The sequence below is a fragment of the Macaca mulatta genome, chromosome 13 (genome assembly GCF_049350105.2).
Source record: "Macaca mulatta isolate MMU2019108-1 chromosome 13, T2T-MMU8v2.0, whole genome shotgun sequence".
NCBI classification, from domain to species: domain Eukaryota; kingdom Metazoa; phylum Chordata; class Mammalia; order Primates; family Cercopithecidae; genus Macaca; species Macaca mulatta.
Genome location: NC_133418.1, coordinates 69,978,119 through 69,996,252, shown reverse-complemented (window position 1 = coordinate 69,996,252; position 18,134 = coordinate 69,978,119). Strand labels below are relative to the sequence as shown.

Sequence of the window (18,134 nt, the reverse complement as noted above, 5' to 3'; positions counted from 1 at the left end):
CTTTAGGATATGGAAATCAAATCACACTGGAAACCAGAGCCTGTTGGTTCTTTTTTGCATCTTTCGCAGAAACTGCTTTTTTTTTTTTTTTTAAACCTATTATCACCTAAAGTGCTTCTGTGCAATCGAGGGTCAGTAATCCACCTCCCCACAAGCCCTAGTGCTGCCCATCCCTACCCCCTTTTACCCCACTTAGCATTTCTCCATGTACTACTGTCATAGACATCTAAAAGTTCTCATCATCCAGGACAGTTGTCTACAGACTTCTTTGATCACACAGCTTTATCAGTACATGATGATTGGGTGTCCATTTCCCTATATATGTATGTCTTTAATGAGGCATTGTACACAAGTAATGGCACTACTAGTGTTACATACTTTATATAAGACATTTAAGAGGAGAAAATTTAACTATAAGATTAGCCGCACTTACTAGCTTCAGTTTTAAAGACATATACTGCTCCCCAAAAAAAGGTAAGAGTATATTCTTATTTTTGTTTTTACAGAGGAAAAATATTATGCACGTTGTCTGTACTGTTTATTCCAGTTAGTTGTCATCTTGGAGTGCTTTTTGTGTGACTACATAGAAGCCCTTCCTCATTCTTTTTCATGACTGAGCAGGAGTCTCCTGCTGGATGCACCATCATTAATTTAACCAGTCATTCACTGATGGTCACTTTATTTTCAGTCTTTTGCTTTTACATATACTGCTGCAGTAAATAATCTATGCATATTTCATTTCCTAAATATACAAGAATATATATGTAGGATCAGTTCCCCAAAGTAGGATCATAAAATCAGAAAGTACCGCATTTATCATTTTCATGGGTACTGCCCATTTACCTTCTGTAGAAACTGTAGTCGGTTACACTCCTGTCTACAGAGAATGAGTTCACTGACAAATATGTCATCGCACTTGGATTTTTGCCAACTAATAGATGACATATTACAGTATCTCCATGAAGCATCTCTCCATGTTTAAGACCCATTTGCATTTCCTGCTCTCTGAATGTTTTCTTCATGCCAGTTTCTGTGTTGGTTTGTTGGTTTTTTCTTTTTTTTTCTTTTCTTTTCTTTTTTTTTTTTTTTGTTTGATGACTGTCATAGCTGAAAAAAATAACCAAAATATGTAGATGTAAGTAGGAGTGCATCATTGGCTCCATTTACCACATCACAATTCTTAATGCGTATTTTTAGATTTGCAAGGTTTTTGTTGAAATGTGGCTATTTCAGGCTTCACCTTCTTTAACATTAATTAGTTATTTTAACCACATAGGATGCCACGTTTTTATACTTTTTGAGTGTAAATGTCCCATGGTGAGAACTCTTACAGGTGATACATACATTGTATTCACATAGCAATGGGAAGTCGTTTTCAAAATGTGCTCTTCATGGCAGTTTCCCATTCATCATAAAAACTTTTATCTTTACCATGAGATAGCAGATTAGGTATTTATTTCTTGGACTATATCTGAATATGTCCCACTCAGATATCCCAGGCTGCCTCCAGGGGACGTTCCCTGACTAAACTCTCCTGCCTGTCTTCCTGTAGCATTTCATTTGTTTTATCATTCATAAAGAACTTAATAATGTAGTTGAACAGATTTATATAAAACTTGGGTTTTTGTGAGTTGGATCTCCCCAGTGAAATTGAGGGCTCCTTAAGGGGCATGGGCCATGTTTTGACTCTGTGCTCCCTTTAGTGTGTGAGCAGAATGGAAGAGGGTGATGGTGGGAAGGCCACCATGGACTGACCTGGCTTATCCCCCACATGGCTTCACAGGTGAGGCAGCTGCAGGAGGATGCAGCCCGCCTCCAGGCGGCCTATGCGGGTGACAAGGCTGACGACATCCAGAAGCGCGAGAACGAGGTCCTGGAAGCCTGGAAGTCCCTGTTGGACGCCTGCGAGAGCCGCAGGGTGCGGCTGGTGGACACGGGGGACAAGTTCCGCTTCTTCAGCATGGTGCGTGACCTCATGCTCTGGATGGAGGATGTCATCCGGCAGATCGAGGCCCAGGAGAAGCCAAGGTAATGCTTTCAGCCCAAAGGAAATTGGACTCATTGGCCCTTGGTTAAAACGTAGGAATCTTCCAGAGAGAAGCAGGAGCCTTGAGAGCAGTTCCTGCCTGAGTGAGAGCTTCAAGGCCAGAGAGGGGGTGGGGAGGTGCTTGGAGTGCAGCACCACTGCTTTGGTTACCTCGTGCACAGCATCACCAGGGAATGGGGGTGCCTGGGGTTACCAAAGCCTCTCCCATTCTCCCTACTCCTGGCTCCCATGTCCCACAGTCACTCAGGCCCTCTTGCCCACATCTGTGCTTGAAGTAGGACCTTGTGCTTCAAGTAGCCACATACCTTGAGCATGACTAACTGCCCTGTCTTTGCAATGAGATGACTTTTCTGAGTTATTTTTCTGTGCCTGTTTTTTGGATTAAAAACCACTCTATCCCTTTCCATGCACTTTACTAAAGGTGTCACCCTGAGCATCTGCTTTAATATGGTGTCCTTGGGTTATTATTTAATATTTGTCCTATATTTGGCTTCGTTTCATGCAAATTAGTGAAGAGAAGTTAACAGTGGAACACAGAGGTACATATTTAACCTCCAGTTCACCCCTCTGCCAACTCCAGCCCCCACTGTAATTGAGAAACTATGCCGCAATAAAAGGGATTTTTTATGATATATATTTTTGAAGCAGTTGTATTTCCTTGATCAGAATCAGTAGGTTTTGATCCATGCTGGTCACTGCTTTCTAGGCTAGTTCCCATCCTGTGTATCTTTTTGTGTCTCAATAAGGAGACCGTATTAGCTGCTCTTTGATATGCATATCCTGAATCTTTGACAGCTAACTCATCAAGGTGCAATTGGGGCACCTGTTACTGCTTCTCTGCTTTCTAGAAAAGAGTCTTTCTGACTTGCATTTCAAAGGAAAAGTATGAACAGAAAACCATTGCTTTTTCTGGCACCCACCTGGCAAACATTTTGAATTATTCAGGCAGACACACAAAAACAAAAGCAGCCATATTCTGAAGTTTGGTTGCCTGGCTGGTCCTGAACTGTGCTGTCACTGTGCTTTGGCTCCAGTGGCCCAACCTAAGCTCAGTGAGTGATTCAGACCTGAAAGACCATCAGTTTCTTTCAAATTAATTGTGTGTTTTAAAACCTACAGATTTTTTGAAAAGTTTTATCTAACGGAAGCATCGTTTGTGTAATTTTAGGGATGTATCATCTGTTGAACTCTTAATGAATAATCATCAAGGCATCAAAGCTGAAATTGATGCACGTAATGACAGTTTCACAACCTGCATTGAACTTGGGAAATCCCTGTTGGCAAGAAAACACTATGCATCTGAGGAGGTAGGGTGCTACTTTGCTTTGGAGCTGCAGGATAAATGCAGCTGGTGTCAAGATGTAAAATGACTTTGTTTTATATGTGTGTGTGTGTGTCAGAGATAATGTGTTTACATTCATATACGCACACGTATGTTTTAAAACTCCTTTCCTGTGCATCTAGAATAATACAATTATGCAAGACTCCAGGCCCACGCTGGTAAATCTGTGGCACAGAAGACAATTTTTGAGGGCTGCAAAATGGACTCCCCTTCCTCCCCAGTCAGTACTCTTTTAGATGATGCCAATGTCCATTGACTATGCCCTAGATCAGTTTGCTGTTGAGTGCATGGTTGGTGATTCTGGTTAGGACAGTGGTAATAAAGAGGTCAATTATTAGTTGTGTGTGTGGCCCCCTGAATGGGAATGGGCGTCCTCTCCAAGAGGTCAGGGCTTTGTCCCTCTTGCTGTCCCTTTCCTGAACGTGTTTGCTGCAGGGAACCTCCTCACAACAAAACAGCTTTGGCAGGGCTTCCCCACCTTCCTCCTGCCGCTTCTGGAAGGAGCAGTGCTATGCTTTTCTTTCCTCTCCCAGTCCTCAGACAGACTGAGCAGTCCTTAGATATCTCCCAGCTTAATAGTGGTCTTTGCAGAAAATGTATTTTTCTAGTATAAAATGATCCCATCAAGAGGATGTGGTGCAGTCCATTAAGATGTCCCGGGGATTATCTTTTTCATACAGATCAAGGAAAAATTACTGCAGTTGACGGAAAAGAGGAAAGAAATGATCGACAAGTGGGAAGACCGATGGGAATGGTTAAGACTGAGTAAGGACGTACTTTGTTTATCTTTCTGCTCTTTTGGGTATCCGTGGAAAGCATGCACGTTTATTTTCCTGCTTTAATTCATTAATGTTATCACTTAAAGATTGTTTGAGTTTTAGATGCCTTTTTAGTGCCCTGTTTCACCATTTCATGGTAAATATTATTTTTAAGAATCTTCCTATGGCATAGTCATTTTTCACCCCTTGATTGATCTCAGTGTCATAGGTGGGAATTGGATGTTCTTTAGGGATGACAATTTGGTACCTCCCTGGGAGAATACAGATAGAGGCCCTCTCCCCCATTTTTCTTCAAGAATTCTTGCTTCAGAGTCAAGGTGGAAAGTCGGTCTCATTAAGTCATATTTGGTGCTCTTAGTGGAATGTTGATAACATAATAAAATAAAAACCAACGTCTATTAAAATTTTGCTGTGAACGAGGCATTGTTCTAAGTGGTTTTTAAATGTATTTCTGTATTTATTCCCCAAAGTAACCCTGTGAATTAGATTCTATTTTTAATTCTCATTTTATAAGGGAATATGTGAGCTAATACAGGGCTTGTAATGTACAGTATTAGGTATAGCATTTCATAATTGGTATGAGCACTAACAGCCCAACTCAAGCATTGCTTACCATGCTTTGCCATTCTGTGTTGGAGTTCTGGGCTCTGTCATGATGTTCTGACTCCATCTATGCGTGTTATGGGTGTTTACTAGAAACCAAATGCAAGGGCCTTTTCTGAAAGGTGTGACAGCACATTCTGTTGGGCCCAGAGCCCTCAGAAATCCCACTTTTTGACCATTCTTTGCAGGAGGATTTGGTCTGTATGTTTTGAGAATTGTGGGGCAGTTTCATTCAGCTCAGCAAAACCCACATTACACACTGAACCAGGCACCAGCTTGTATACCAGGGACACAGTGATGACATGCACAGTACCTGCCTTGAAAAGCCAACAAGTCCCTAGTGCAGAGGTGGCATCTTCTTCAGGTAGTCATGTTGGGGGCTACCAAGGTGCTGAAAGCAGATAGCTAGCCAGCTCCTTGGGACGCCAACACTTCCCACAGTCCATTTTTTACCTCAGTGACCCCAGGCTTTGCTGCATGAAATGCAGTGAAAATCAGTGTTAACTATAGCACAAAGCCCGGTTCTAACGTACCTTCTCATAACTATGGTGGAACTAGTGTTCCCTCACAGGTGGAGGAACGGAATGAAACAGAGCGAAAGCCTTGGTCTCCACCATCTGTAGTGTTCCCATATCCTTCCCTCCCTCTAAACCCCCAAAATAAAATACTACTGCCCAAAAGAGGGCAAGTTAAGAATGCCTGCCCATCTGGCTAGGTGTAGATTGTGAATTCATGCAGGTCTCTGAAGGCTTAGCTCATGAAGTGGGGCCGAGTGAACAGAGCGTTCACTGTAGACCTGCGCCGGGCGGTATGATAGCTGCTGTCCCACGTGTGGCTCTTGAGAACTTGAAATGTCTCAAATTGAGATGTGCAGTGAATGTGTGCCATTAAATGCACATCAGATTTAGATTTAGAAGGAAAAAAGATTGTAACAGATCTCAATAGTTTTTTTCATATTGATTACATGTTATAATGATAATTTTATACATATTATGTGAAATACACTATCAAAGTTAATTTCACCTATTTATTTTTACTCTTTTTAATGTGGCTACTGGAAAAGTGAAAGTTGCATGTGTGGCTCACATTACATTTACATTGGACAGGGCTAATTTAGAGTAGATGATAGACTGGTTATGCAGGTAGCCATCACCAGAGGGCAGCAGTGCCAAGAGATAAGGCCATATGACTGCCCCATCACCTCCTGGTCAACATGTACTAACTCATGGTACCCTGTGCAGTTCTGGAGGTCCATCAGTTCTCAAGAGACGCCAGTGTGGCCGAGGCCTGGCTGCTTGGCCAGGAGCCGTACCTGTCCAGCCGAGAGATAGGCCAGAGTGTGGACGAGGTGGAGAAGCTCATCAAGCGCCACGAGGCATTTGAAAAGTCTGCAGCGACCTGGGATGAGAGGTTCTCTGCCCTGGAAAGGCTGACTACAGTAAGTGGCCACTGGGCCCTTTGCCTGTTGGTGCCATGGCAACTTTTTCTTCCTGCTTGCCTTTTAGACCAGGGAATTCACACGGTTGATCATTTTTGTTTTTTGTTTTTTGTTTTTTCAAGTAGTGAAGATCTTCTTAAAATGGGTGGCTCCTGTGGAGCAGGACCTAGGGAGAGGGTCAGGACTGTTACCTCCTCAGTCACATCCTGGGTACCTGCATTTATGATCCCTTATAATAGCTTCCTGCCTGGGGATTGATTGGTGGTGGTGGTGTTTTTCTCCAAATCTTTCATTCTCCCCTATCTCAAAAAAGCTTTGTTCTCGAGGTGGCATGGCCTCAAAATTTTCTTCAGTTTCAGAATTAGAATTGCCATCAAATAGAAGCTTAATCCTATTCTGTTGTTAAGTCCCCATTCCTGATCCTCTCTTCCGTCAACATAAAGGCCTTAGAATAGGATTTGTGCACTGGTGTTTCCTCTTCCAAGACTTTTGCTTTCCTGTAGAAAGCTGATCCTTTGCAGTGTACAAAATGGTGTTTCTGATTTCCAGTTCTGGGCATTTAAAATGTACCTGCATACATTTGTGTTAAAACAGAGTACTTCTGGTGCATCCATATGACTCATGAAATGGCTTTGTTTCAGTTAGACTATTCTGTGGCTTTTTAATGTGTTGTTTGGGTTTTGGCTGAACGCAGATCCCCACCACAGCACAAGCGGCTTCCTTGAGAATTATTGCAGCTCTGTCCCTGGTGTTTGTCTGAGCTCTCCTGGGGAGTCCAGCATGAACCCTCAGGCTCAGGTACTTTCCTCCTCAGCAGAGTTGAGAGTTGCATAGTTAATTTAGAAATTAAACCCAAGCTCCCAGGGGTCCTACAAACAGCTCACAGGAATTTTGCCAGCCCATGGAATAGACCATTTCCTGTAGTTTTAGGTTGTAGCTGCAGTTCCTGTGAACCTAATTCCATTTGGCTCACAATGTTAGAGCATCTTCTTGTCCAGTGTGGTCCAGTTTAGCAAACTAGACAGGAGGACTTCCTGGGTTCCTAGAACCTTTTTCTGCAAAGAGGCAGAGTTTGGGACTCTACCAAACATCACTCTGTTTTCTCTTAGTTGGAGTTACTGGAAGTGCGCAGACAGCAAGAGGAAGAGGAGAGGAAGAGGCGGCCGCCTTCTCCCGAGCCGAGCACGAAGGTTTCAGAGGAAGCTGAGTCCCAGCAGCAGTGGTGAGTCCCAGCAGCTCCAGAGGCTGGGCCCTTAGTCTCGGTGGCCAATGAGGTTTATGGGGCATCTTTCTGAAGCCTTGCATTTCTAGGCCTAACCACGTGCCCTGCCTACTCATTGCTTCCATAGACTGTTTAAAGTCTGTATAGTTACCCGAAATAATCTTGGAGGACACTGATCTGTCCACAGTCACATAGGTATGTAGGTGGCAGAAGTAGAATGTAGACAGTGCCCTTTCTCATCCTGTGTGCACACAAACAGTATGCTCAGAACTTCCATATGATTAAATGCATGGAGTGAACTGCCCAGATTTTAGGCCAGTGATTTTGTGGTGATGCTTTTTTTGAAAGTTCTAAGTAACTTCACACAGAGGGCAGCAATTATTCTCTATTTCCAAAGGGCTGATTATTTTGCTATGGTAAGAGCTCCATGGCAACCTCTAATGCTGCCTTTATTTGGTGGGGCGGGGCATAGGGCATTCCTGTAGTCATATTTTCTATCTAGAGTCTATTTAAAACACTTGGAAGTTTTAGATTTAAAAAGAATTACATTATGTGAAAGGGTTGCTTGTAATAAAATTGAGTGATGATGTTCTCCCACCCTCTCTTACTATTTCCTCTTTCTCCTCTTCTTCCTTTCCCTTCCTTCTCTTTTCCCGCCCTTCCCTAACAGGGTTACTGCAAAAGGAGAACAAGTTTCCCAAAACGGTTTGCCGGCTGAACAGGGATCTCCACGGGTTAGTTACCGCTCTCAAACCTACCAAAACTACAAAAACTTTAATAGCAGACGGACAGCCAATGACCAGCCATGGTCTGGACTGTGAAGTTCACTACCATTTGTCAAGAATCAGCCTTTCCAAATCCTCTGGGTTTTGACCTTTTGGCTTCCACTTCACCCAAAATGTTAAAATTTTTACTTAATTCATAGCCTTCCTTGGTTTCATATTTGTTTGCATTTAATTCATGTTTGAGTCTCTTAACTGATGGATGCCCAGCTGCCTTAAAGCACCATACTTATTTTTTGTTTATTTATTGTGAGCTTTTTACTTTATTAAGATTTTACAGCGAAACCCTTACATGAGTAATTGAAATGAAATTAAATGAGATTACAGCATAATGAAGAAGAAAACTAGAATCTAACAGGTATGACACATTCAGTTATTCTAACAGGACACAGTACTGTGCTATATGTAGCCCCCTTTCCAGATGTTATTAACCTGTAGTAGTTTACTATTAACTAGGAAGACTGGTGTATGAGGAGGGAGACATTCTATAATAAGATTAAAACCTAAAGTCAGCTGTGTAACATTCCATGAAAGATGCATTCATTCATTGAAGATGGCAAAAAGGGAGTTGGATATATTCTGGAAGCTGTTTTAATTGTAGGCACACAATCTCAAACCTTTTGAGACCCTTGGGTCATTTATTACTTTTTACAAACCAGTTCCTCTCTAACTTTTTTTCTGCCAATTCCTGAATTGAAAACTGTAGGCTTCCTTGCACAGATGTTGCAGCCAGCCTCAGGAGTAAAGTGCCCACTGACTGCTGCCGCCACCTCTGTCTCGCTCCCTGTCAGTGCTGCGGCACTTGGGACACAGCAGGTGACAGCGGTTCTCAGCATGTTTTAGAAGCCTGCCTCACAGACTTCCGTGCCTCTCCATTCAGCCGATGACTTCAGGGTGTCAAACTGTTTTAATTTTTCAAACAAATGGAACAGAAGCCATTGTGTTTCATCCTGATTACTTGAACGTTGCACTTGGTGGACCGTGCCTGGGAGCGCTCGCATGCCCCCTGGCTTCAGAAGTCATGTCAGTGTCTCTGTAGACAAACTCCACTCTACATCTTGGATTAGTCTTCTGATTCATTGTTCATTTCCTCAAGACTTTTTGTGGAATTATCTGATAAAGGAAGCTTTTCGGATGGTATCTGTCAGGACACCAGCATGAATTGAAAATGTTTTCACAAAAATCCTTTTCCTTAGAAATAAAAGCTGGTGACAGAGATGGTTTCCTAGTACTGATAAAAAGAAAACCAAATCCATATTATACATCAAAGCCTTGTGAGACATTCACTTTGCTCCTTTGCCATATTTAGATGTGTTAGTGGAATCAGAAACCTGTTTTGATATGTGTTCTCCATGAGTTAAGTCTGATTTGTCTTTTTATTTCATGATGCATGTCTTTTTTTTTTTCTTTTGTCAGGATAACGTCATATAGCATCTTGTTTGTTTTTCCTTATCTCTATGTACATATCTATCTACTTCTGACTGTAGATGGGTATATAGATAGATGCCAAGCTTCTTATGTTCTGGGGGTAGTGTGCATCATTATTGGGTCTCTGCCTTAAAACACATCAAAATTCATTTTAGAAAAAAAAACTGCTTTGTCTTTGGTCATTAGGGAGCTCTAATGTGTGTTTCTGGCTCCAAATTACATTTTGTGTTTCATTGATCTATATGTATATATGTGATGTTTTCATATATATATGTGTGTGTTTAAATTTTGTATCACCAGGACTGATACCCAATTTGACACTTTTTGTATCCAGAAGACCCTCCAAAAAAGGAACCACATAAGCACACAAGAAAAGAGTGCTATGATGCTTTTAGCATTTGCTATCATGCCTATTTTTATCTAGATTTTTTAATGTAGCATGTCATAACAAAATTTTAATTACAATTGGATTGTATTAGAAGAAGAAAAAGTATTTTTATTGTTTTGAGTGATGATGCAGAGACTCAATGAACTTGAAAATAGCATTGCTTTGTGCACTTTGAAAACCAATCAGGTGTTTTCTGTGCTACTAGTTGTCACGTTGCATTTATGTTCACCTCCTGATTTAAGTATCTCGGGTGTGCCCAGCCACTAAAGCACTCTGGACTAATCGCTAAAGAGAAGCAACGTGGGGTGGGGTTGCAGGGGATGTGTTGACATGTACCCATCATTTGATCATAGCACTGTGATTGCTTTTGATGTGTGTCTCTAGTGGTGTGTTGTCTGTTGGCATGCTTAAAGCACATGTCCATTAAAATTCATTTTGTTCCTTTTATTTTCCTTGTTTTCTTGGTTAGTGATTCATTTGCATAAACATTAATGATCTCTGCATACTGGTTTGGGGTTTTCTCTTTCCTTCTAACTCTAAAGAAAAAATTTTTGCTGCAGAATTATCCTCAGAAGAGGCTTCCCTGGCCTTCATCTACCTTGCAGTCTGACCAAGTATGATAAATTTTAGCTGTTTTAAGGAAACATCTCTCTACCCAGGTCATTGCTGTCACTAGCAGCTTTCAAGTCAAACCTGCAGCACTAAATTTTTTTTTAACCTGGTTTCTCTACATACTAACCCCATGTCTCTCTGGACTCACACCTGGCTCAGGCCTTCCAGACCAAACTCATACTTCCTCCTCACCAGAAGTCTCCTGAAATCTCACACTAGAGAGGATTTATCACCTTTAAAGTCCACTCACATTGTTTTGACTGAGGGTTTTGTTTTTTGGGTATTTCCCGTCCTGCACCTCTCCTTTAAAAGTGAAAAGAGAGAGAATGGTTTAAATAGTCTGTTGCTCATAAGCACGTATCTGCAGTCTGTCACTTGCAAGGCCTGGGTGATCATCATGCAGCACTCGTGCACACACACACCCCCACATCTCTTTTTGTCCTAATAATCCATTTTCCACATTGCCATGAGGGTAAAGGGTTCCAATCAAAACCACCCTTAAACTGTATAGTTTCTAGTCTTCCCTCAGCCCTGATGCTAATTATGATAGTTTGCATAGACATAACTTAAACTTGTGATTCCCCCTCCTTCTAGAGCTTTTTTTAGCCCTTTTCCCCCCAAAAAATTAGTTTTGTTCAAAATCAAGCATTGGGCCCAGCCATTAAGATAAGACCTAATAAGTGAGAGATCCAGTTCCCAAGAGTTGATAGATCCAGGTGTTCACATGGTGGTGGCCAGTCTACCATTTATCCCGTCAAGGTTGTTACTGCTAATTTGGTGTCACTTTGGTCCTGGGCAGCAGTGGTGGGCGACGTATCTAATGAGCGTGCCATTGACTTCTCCATGTTTGTCTGTGTACGAGGGGTGCAGGTTGTCTGTAATCCACTAAAGTGTCAGCCACACCCAGCTTTAGTAACTCGCTAATCGCACACCCTGGGTGTATCAGCCAGGGGCTGCTACAGTTAATGGTACACAGTTGATGGTACACAGGCTGAAAATGATAATGAATCAAGACCCTACTACATTTCCAAAGCCGAAAAGCCATGAGGGTTACAATTTAAATGAGCTTGGGAAGGAACGCTCCCGAAGACGTCTCCAGCCTGAAGGGTCAGAGCCGCTGGAAGCCTGGCTGTCTCTGGGCTTTCTCGTCTCAGTGCAGCAAGGCACCGTGATCAACCAACCCGTGATGGGGAAGGCCCTGGTTCTGTCTTTGTTTGGGGGTAAATAGCTGTGTGGTGTTGAGTGACTGTGATTGGCTTTTCCAGCTCCTTTAACACAAACTACAACCCACTCACGATACAACTTCGGCAGATGTGGTCAAATTGATGTTTGTTGACTTGCCTCATTTCCTTCCAGCTCTTAAGTTCCAAAGTCTAACTGGGATGGTAGATGTGAAATGCATGATTGTCGTCCTAATTTCTGCATGTGTTTATGACAATGTGTTGAGGGGAGGGGGAGGAGAGCCAGAGAACATTTTCAGGAACCAAGGTCTTTCCTTGTCTTACTCTGGGGGAATGCCATGTAGCTCTGATAGAGTTGTCTATCGGTCTGTTTGTGAATGCCCTTTCGCTTAAACTTCCAGCCCTTCTGGTGGCATCCTTGATCGTAAGGTGGCTGCTGTATAACGTCCACTCTCTTTCATATTTAATATGTGTGATTGTTACTGTTGTCTTTTTGTTTTAAAGTAACCATAAGAGGAGATGATCTGAGTTATATTTATTGATCAGAGGAATAGAGTGCAGTAAAACTCATACTGGCATTTCGCTTTTCTTATTTCCCTGTAAACGGGCGGGTATTAATCCATTCCCACCTTCTAATGTCCTTGGTGTCCAGCTGGCTTTGTGGGTGTGCAATGGTTTTACTGTACTGCCTCGATCTCTGCCAGGCATTTATACACAGCCACATGTGCGAGTCAGGTAGAGCGTATGTGGTCACCCCCATGGCTCACGGAGTTAGCTGAATGGCCTCTCCGCTGTCCCTAGATGGCAGAAACGGTGGATACAAGTGAAATGGTCAACGGCGCTACAGAACAAAGAACGAGCTCTAAAGAGTCCAGCCCCATCCCCTCCCCGACCTCTGATCGCAAAGCCAAGACTGCCCTCCCAGCCCAGAGTGCGGCCACCTTACCAGCCAGAACCCAGGAGACACCTTCGGCCCAGATGGAAGGCTTCCTCAATCGGAAACACGAGTGGGAGGCCCACAATAAGAAAGCCTCAAGCAGGTAACAGCAGCAGAGCCTGCCACAGTAAGATGGGAAGTCAGCCTCTGAAGGGATAAGGTGGGCCACTCTTGAATTGTAAGAGAAGTATGTGCTCATGTAGTTTTATTCCTTTGGTAGCTTCCTGGACATTGCATTCTTCTTGGGCTGACGCTGGAAAGCAGGAGTAGAATGCTGGTTATTCACTGAGAGAAGGAAGAGTTGAGTTTGGATGGGAGTAGCTAGACGGGGCTTTAGTAGTTTGTCTGGAGAAGGAATTTGCTAGGTTGAGACTGAAGAGTCTTCTTTACCTTAAGTGAATGATTTCATTTAGGAATCCTCGTGGGTTTTTTGTAAAAAGCCATTCACCATTTCCCCTGCCCTGATCTCCATATCAACCTTTATATATATATATATTCATTGTCTCTCAACAGCCCCAATTTTTTTATTTAACAGATGGGGAACCAGAGGCTCTGAGCGGTTAATAAAGCTCACTTTCTGTGGAAACCTAGTAAATGGCAAAGCTGGAATAGGAAACTGCAAAGCCTATGTGCTTAACTAGTAAACCCAACCACCTGGGACCACCATGTCTTATTGTGCAGTTTGTTTGCTGTGCAAGGCGATCAGAATATCTAAGAACTGCCATTCGCATTGAGGACAACATAGGGATTTATATATTAATACATGCTGGTGTAATACAGGCCGGTGTTCTGTTAAAATTAGTATATTAGGGCAGTTTGCCATACCATAGGGGAAAAGCCACTTTATTCTAATTCACCCAAAGGTACCATAAGTGCTGATGGCTCTGGGTCTGTCTTTCTGTCAAGTTGCCAAGTCACATAAGTAATAAACCTGCAGCTGGAGGAGCTGCTGCTGGAGGACAGGCATATTTCAGACAAGGAGCATGGCCTGTAACCCATGACCATAAGAGGGCACTACAGCAGAGAGTACTAAACACCAATCAAAGTGAGCTCAGAGTACAAGAGAGTAACTTGCTTTTCTCCAAAGTAAAAGAGAAGACGTAGCCCTCAAACACCTGCCCTGTGCCCTGTCCCCGAACTCTCCATGGAGAAATTTTTTCTGTTGTTTAGTGTTAGCAGAATTTAGGAAGGGCTTGTAATAAGGAAGGTTGAGGGTTGGGCGGGATCACACTGTGTTGTGTGAGGATCATTTTCATGTTAATGAAATGTTTAGTTCTTCAAGGGGAATGTGGTAGAGCCTTTATCTCCCCTGCCCTTTTTTTTTAAACTGCTCAGGTCCTGGCACAATGTTTATTGTGTCATAAATAACCAAGAAATGGGTTTCTACAAAGATGCAAAGACTGCTGCTTCTGGAATTCCCTACCACAGCGAGGTCCCTGTGAGTTTGAAAGAAGCTGTCTGCGAAGTGGCCCTTGATTACAAAAAGAAGAAACACGTATTCAAGCTAAGGTGAGAGTTGCCATGCTTCAGGGCTGCCAGAGTGGGTTTGCATTTACTTCCACTCTGAAGGTTGGTTTTCTTAGACAGCTGCTGTGATTAGTTTGTTCTCTCTTCTGCCATTTTAAATCCCCAATAAAGTGAAAAACCAGTTTGGCACATGTCTCAGGCTGAATTCTTTGGCAACTATGGCCAGCCACCAGCTTCCCTGTGGTTAACAGTACAGCTGAGCATTGAAGGATAAGGAGCTTTTGATTTTATAACCAGGCACTTACTGTTCCCTAAGACTTAAAGAGAGCTAGTCACATTTCACAGTTTAAGAGAGGCTTTGAAAAATAATTTCCCCATCTTTTCAGCTTATCCCGACCCAGGAGATGCTATTCTTTGCTCATGAGTTATCTGGAGATGGGTCAAGTGAGTCATCCTGGAGCTGGATGGAGACAAACAGGAAATGTTTGGATGGGGCCTGGGACCCTGTCCTCCCCTGACTCTCCCAGTAGATGCTCCAGCTGCCTCAGAACCATCTAGTTCCAAATATCTCTACCCTGTAGGATACATGTACCTCCCTACAGAGTGGGGCTAATCTCAGAATTTCTCCTCACACTTGGAAGTAGGCAGAATAATTATTTTATCTTTTAAAAATGTAAAAAATAAACATTTTAGTGGTTAGGATGCTTGTTTACTGATTTGCACTGTTGCTTTGGGATCTGAAAAGCTTTGGTCTTCATTTATTTGTATGTTTCATGCCAGTTGGACTAGGCCAAGGGCTGCAGAGGAGAGAGTGTCAAATGATTTGATTTATTGAGCTCTGCTGCTGCGCAGTACAGGCAGGCTCTTTGGGTCCTGGAACACTTTACATTTTGTAAGACAATGCACCGGCAGCTTGGCTCTTTGGCTGCTTTCCCCTTTGTACTCCCTTCATGCAGCTTCAGAGAACTGGGATATTAGTGAACGGTAGCTACCCTCTGCTACTCAACAGTACCCTCTTACTCTCCGCAGCCACAGAGTGAACCTGTGACCCCGCCAAGCCTAGGGAGCTCCCAGTGTCACACTAATAGGGCTTCTTAATTCTAAGACATACAGTAGAAGAAAAGTTGAAGAGACATTTTCTGTTTGCCTATTCTGAGACTCTGGAACATGTGAATGTAGGGGATACAAGCTCAGTAGCAGAATGTCAAAAGGGCTCGTTGTGTTCAAAAGCTTTATCCTGAATTCAGTTTAGACCAGTAAGTGATCAGGCATCCACAAGTGAGTTTTATCACAATAAAGCCAAATGTTATGTTTGGGTTTTTTTTAAATCCTTCCATTTGATCGAAGCACAGGCTCCCCGTGTGTATCATTGGTGCGTTTTATGGCTTCTTGATCTCCAGGGGTCCGTTGCTGGGCCTGGGCAGGTCCCCAGGCTTGTTGGTGACATATGCAGGTTGACACTTCTGTTTTGACTCCTGTGGTCTGCTTCTGTCCTGTGTGGGATATGGGAGTTGGGGGATTTTTATTTCTCTGTAACTAAGTGGTGACTAACTTTCTTCCTTGAAATTACAGACTAAATGATGGCAATGAGTACCTCTTCCAAGCCAAAGACGATGTAAGTTTCTAAATGTTATTTCTCTCCAGTACTTAGGAGTTTGCAAGTGTTTGTGGGATGATGGGCTTTATTCAGAATGTTCTTCGCGTAAATGATGATCAGTGATGGTTTCTATCATTGGGCTCCAGTCACCAGCACTAGAAGGTGTTTGGTTCTGTCTCTAGAAGGCAGTGAATATGATCTCGCTGTCCCTTTGCCGAGGCAGGATCCCTTGAAGTCGATGGAGGGAATCTTTGCTCATCCCCTCCCAGGGATGAGGCACAGTGAGGTGGTCCCAGGACTGGTTGTGGATCATGATGGGACCCCCGCTGCACCCTGTGCCCGTAGCCAGCTGTTTAATGGGTGTGTACCTCACCTCAAGGAAAGAGAGGGTCCATTGATGGAAAAGTAACACCTATAATGCCCTTAAATGTGAAAAAGCACCTTCTAGGATGGGATCTGACCACCTCACAGATTGAGACCAGTCTTCCAGCTCTTACAAGTTTGTAGGGCCACTTACTAGGTGATGAGTAGAACTGAATTTTCATGAGAAGCTGAACCAGGTTCCCTCTCCTATACTGATAAGGCAGAGGTGCATTTGGGGACAGTGCCCAGAAGTGACTCTGCTCACCCCTCAGTTGGCCAGGTGTGCCATTCCCAAGCCTTGGCGCCAGAACCCCTCCCACCTAGCCCTCTTAGTTGAGTCTTACCTGTGTCCCTTCCTCTGTCCAGGAGGAAATGAACACATGGATCCAGGCCATCTCTTCGGCCATCTCCTCTGATAAACATGAGGTGTCTGCCAGCACCCAGAGCACGCCAGCATCCAGCCGGGCGCAGACCCTCCCCACCAGCGTCGTCACCATCACCAGCGAGTCCAGTCCCGGCAAGCGGGAAAAGGACAAAGAGAAAGACAAAGAGAAGCGGTTCAGTCTTTTTGGCAAAAAGAAATGAACTCCTTTCCTTCACCTCCTGCCCTTCTCTTACCTTTTCAGTGAAATTCCAGCATGCAAGCTCAGAACCAACACATTACTCTCTGTGCCTAATGTTCCTCAATGTGGTTGATTTTTTTTTTTTTTTTTTTTTTTTTAATTTATAGAGCATTTCTGGGGGGTGGGGGAAACACACCTAAACACTTTATCTCCAAGTTACAAAAGTTTGAGGTGCAGAGGGAAGGCCAGATTTTTTTAATGAAATTATATAGATTAGATCTCAGTATTTAAACTGTTCCTCAATTTTGTGAGGCTGTGTTGGAAATAACCCGCCTCTAGTGCTGTTGGTATGCAAGGCAGCGGTGCTTAATCAATATTTCCTGTGCTTACCAGAGACGAAATGTACCAATATCCTGACACCATTCTCTCTCCATTTACTTCCGGTGGTTACCCTGAGTCTTGACTATTAGAAGTGCCCAAGATGGGGCTAACCTTTATTAAACAGATCACATATTATGATCTTGCTGCAGCCACAGTGCAGCTCCACATTAACTCTACAGACCAAACCATTTGTATCTGGCATCACTTACTAACACATGACATGCGGCTTTTCTGCATCAACTGCTATGACGGTTAAGAATGTCAGTATACAAGAAGGAATAGAAAACTGATACTGTTTTAAATAATCTGTAATTTCAATTTTTTTTTTTTTTTTTTTGCTGAAATACATTATATTGTATGTTTGAGATAATTCTAGTACAAAGTATAATAAAACTAGATGTATAATAAACCCTTTAAATCATTGGTAAGTGTACAAGTGGTGGAACTGAAGCATTTACTGGACAAAGTAATGTTACTTTAATGGTTACTTGCTCGTGCGTTGCCACACTGTGTTATAATTTGCTTCATTTCCTTGCTATTTGATACATAGTGTGCATTTCTCTGTCACTGTAACTATTGTAATGACAAATTTTCATCTTACTGCACAATCAAAATGACATTGATAGGAATGAACTCCAGAGGCTGGGCCTGAACAGGGAGGTGGTCGCTCAGGCCTGGTGCTCAGTCGTACGACCTGTACCTCTCAACTTTTGCCCTATCTGTTAAATATATGCTATGTCATTAAATGCTTTTAAATCTAGCATGGTGACTAAGTGTTGTTCTTCCTCTGCTGCGTGTGCAAGCCCAGTAGGGAAACTGCAAAGGGAGAAATGACAAACAGGAAACATTTTATAACCAGTCTGGGCTCACTTTTGCATTTTTTATGCATGTCTGGTGCACAAGCTTTGAAAACTACAGCAAACAGTAATAAATGTGACTGTTTTGTAGTTACACATTCAGGCTTTATCTTTTATTTATGAAAAAGTTACCAGAGCACTTGTGAA

The 18,134-nt window shown here is 42.8% G+C and overlaps 1 protein-coding gene across 9 annotated transcripts in view; it reads left to right on the top strand.

Annotated features, from left to right (window-relative positions):
* The window catches only part of SPTBN1 (spectrin beta, non-erythrocytic 1), a 213,914-nt gene extending 196,024 nt beyond the window's left edge, over positions 1-17,890 (top strand). For 6 of the 9 annotated variants that reach the window (XM_077958637.1, XM_077958638.1, XM_077958636.1 and 3 more), the window contains 10 exons: positions 1,784-2,028; positions 3,216-3,354; positions 4,070-4,154; positions 6,013-6,209; positions 7,319-7,431; positions 8,102-8,165; positions 12,624-12,862; positions 14,095-14,268; positions 15,799-15,841; positions 16,553-17,890. In XM_077958637.1, the coding sequence (XP_077814763.1) occupies positions 1,784-2,028; positions 3,216-3,354; positions 4,070-4,154; positions 6,013-6,209; positions 7,319-7,431; positions 8,102-8,165; positions 12,624-12,862; positions 14,095-14,268; positions 15,799-15,841; positions 16,553-16,771 (1,518 nt within the window). In that variant the 3' untranslated portion in view covers positions 16,772-17,890. 9 annotated transcript variants of the gene reach the window in all.
* Positions 17,891-18,134: the final 244 nt, after the last annotated feature.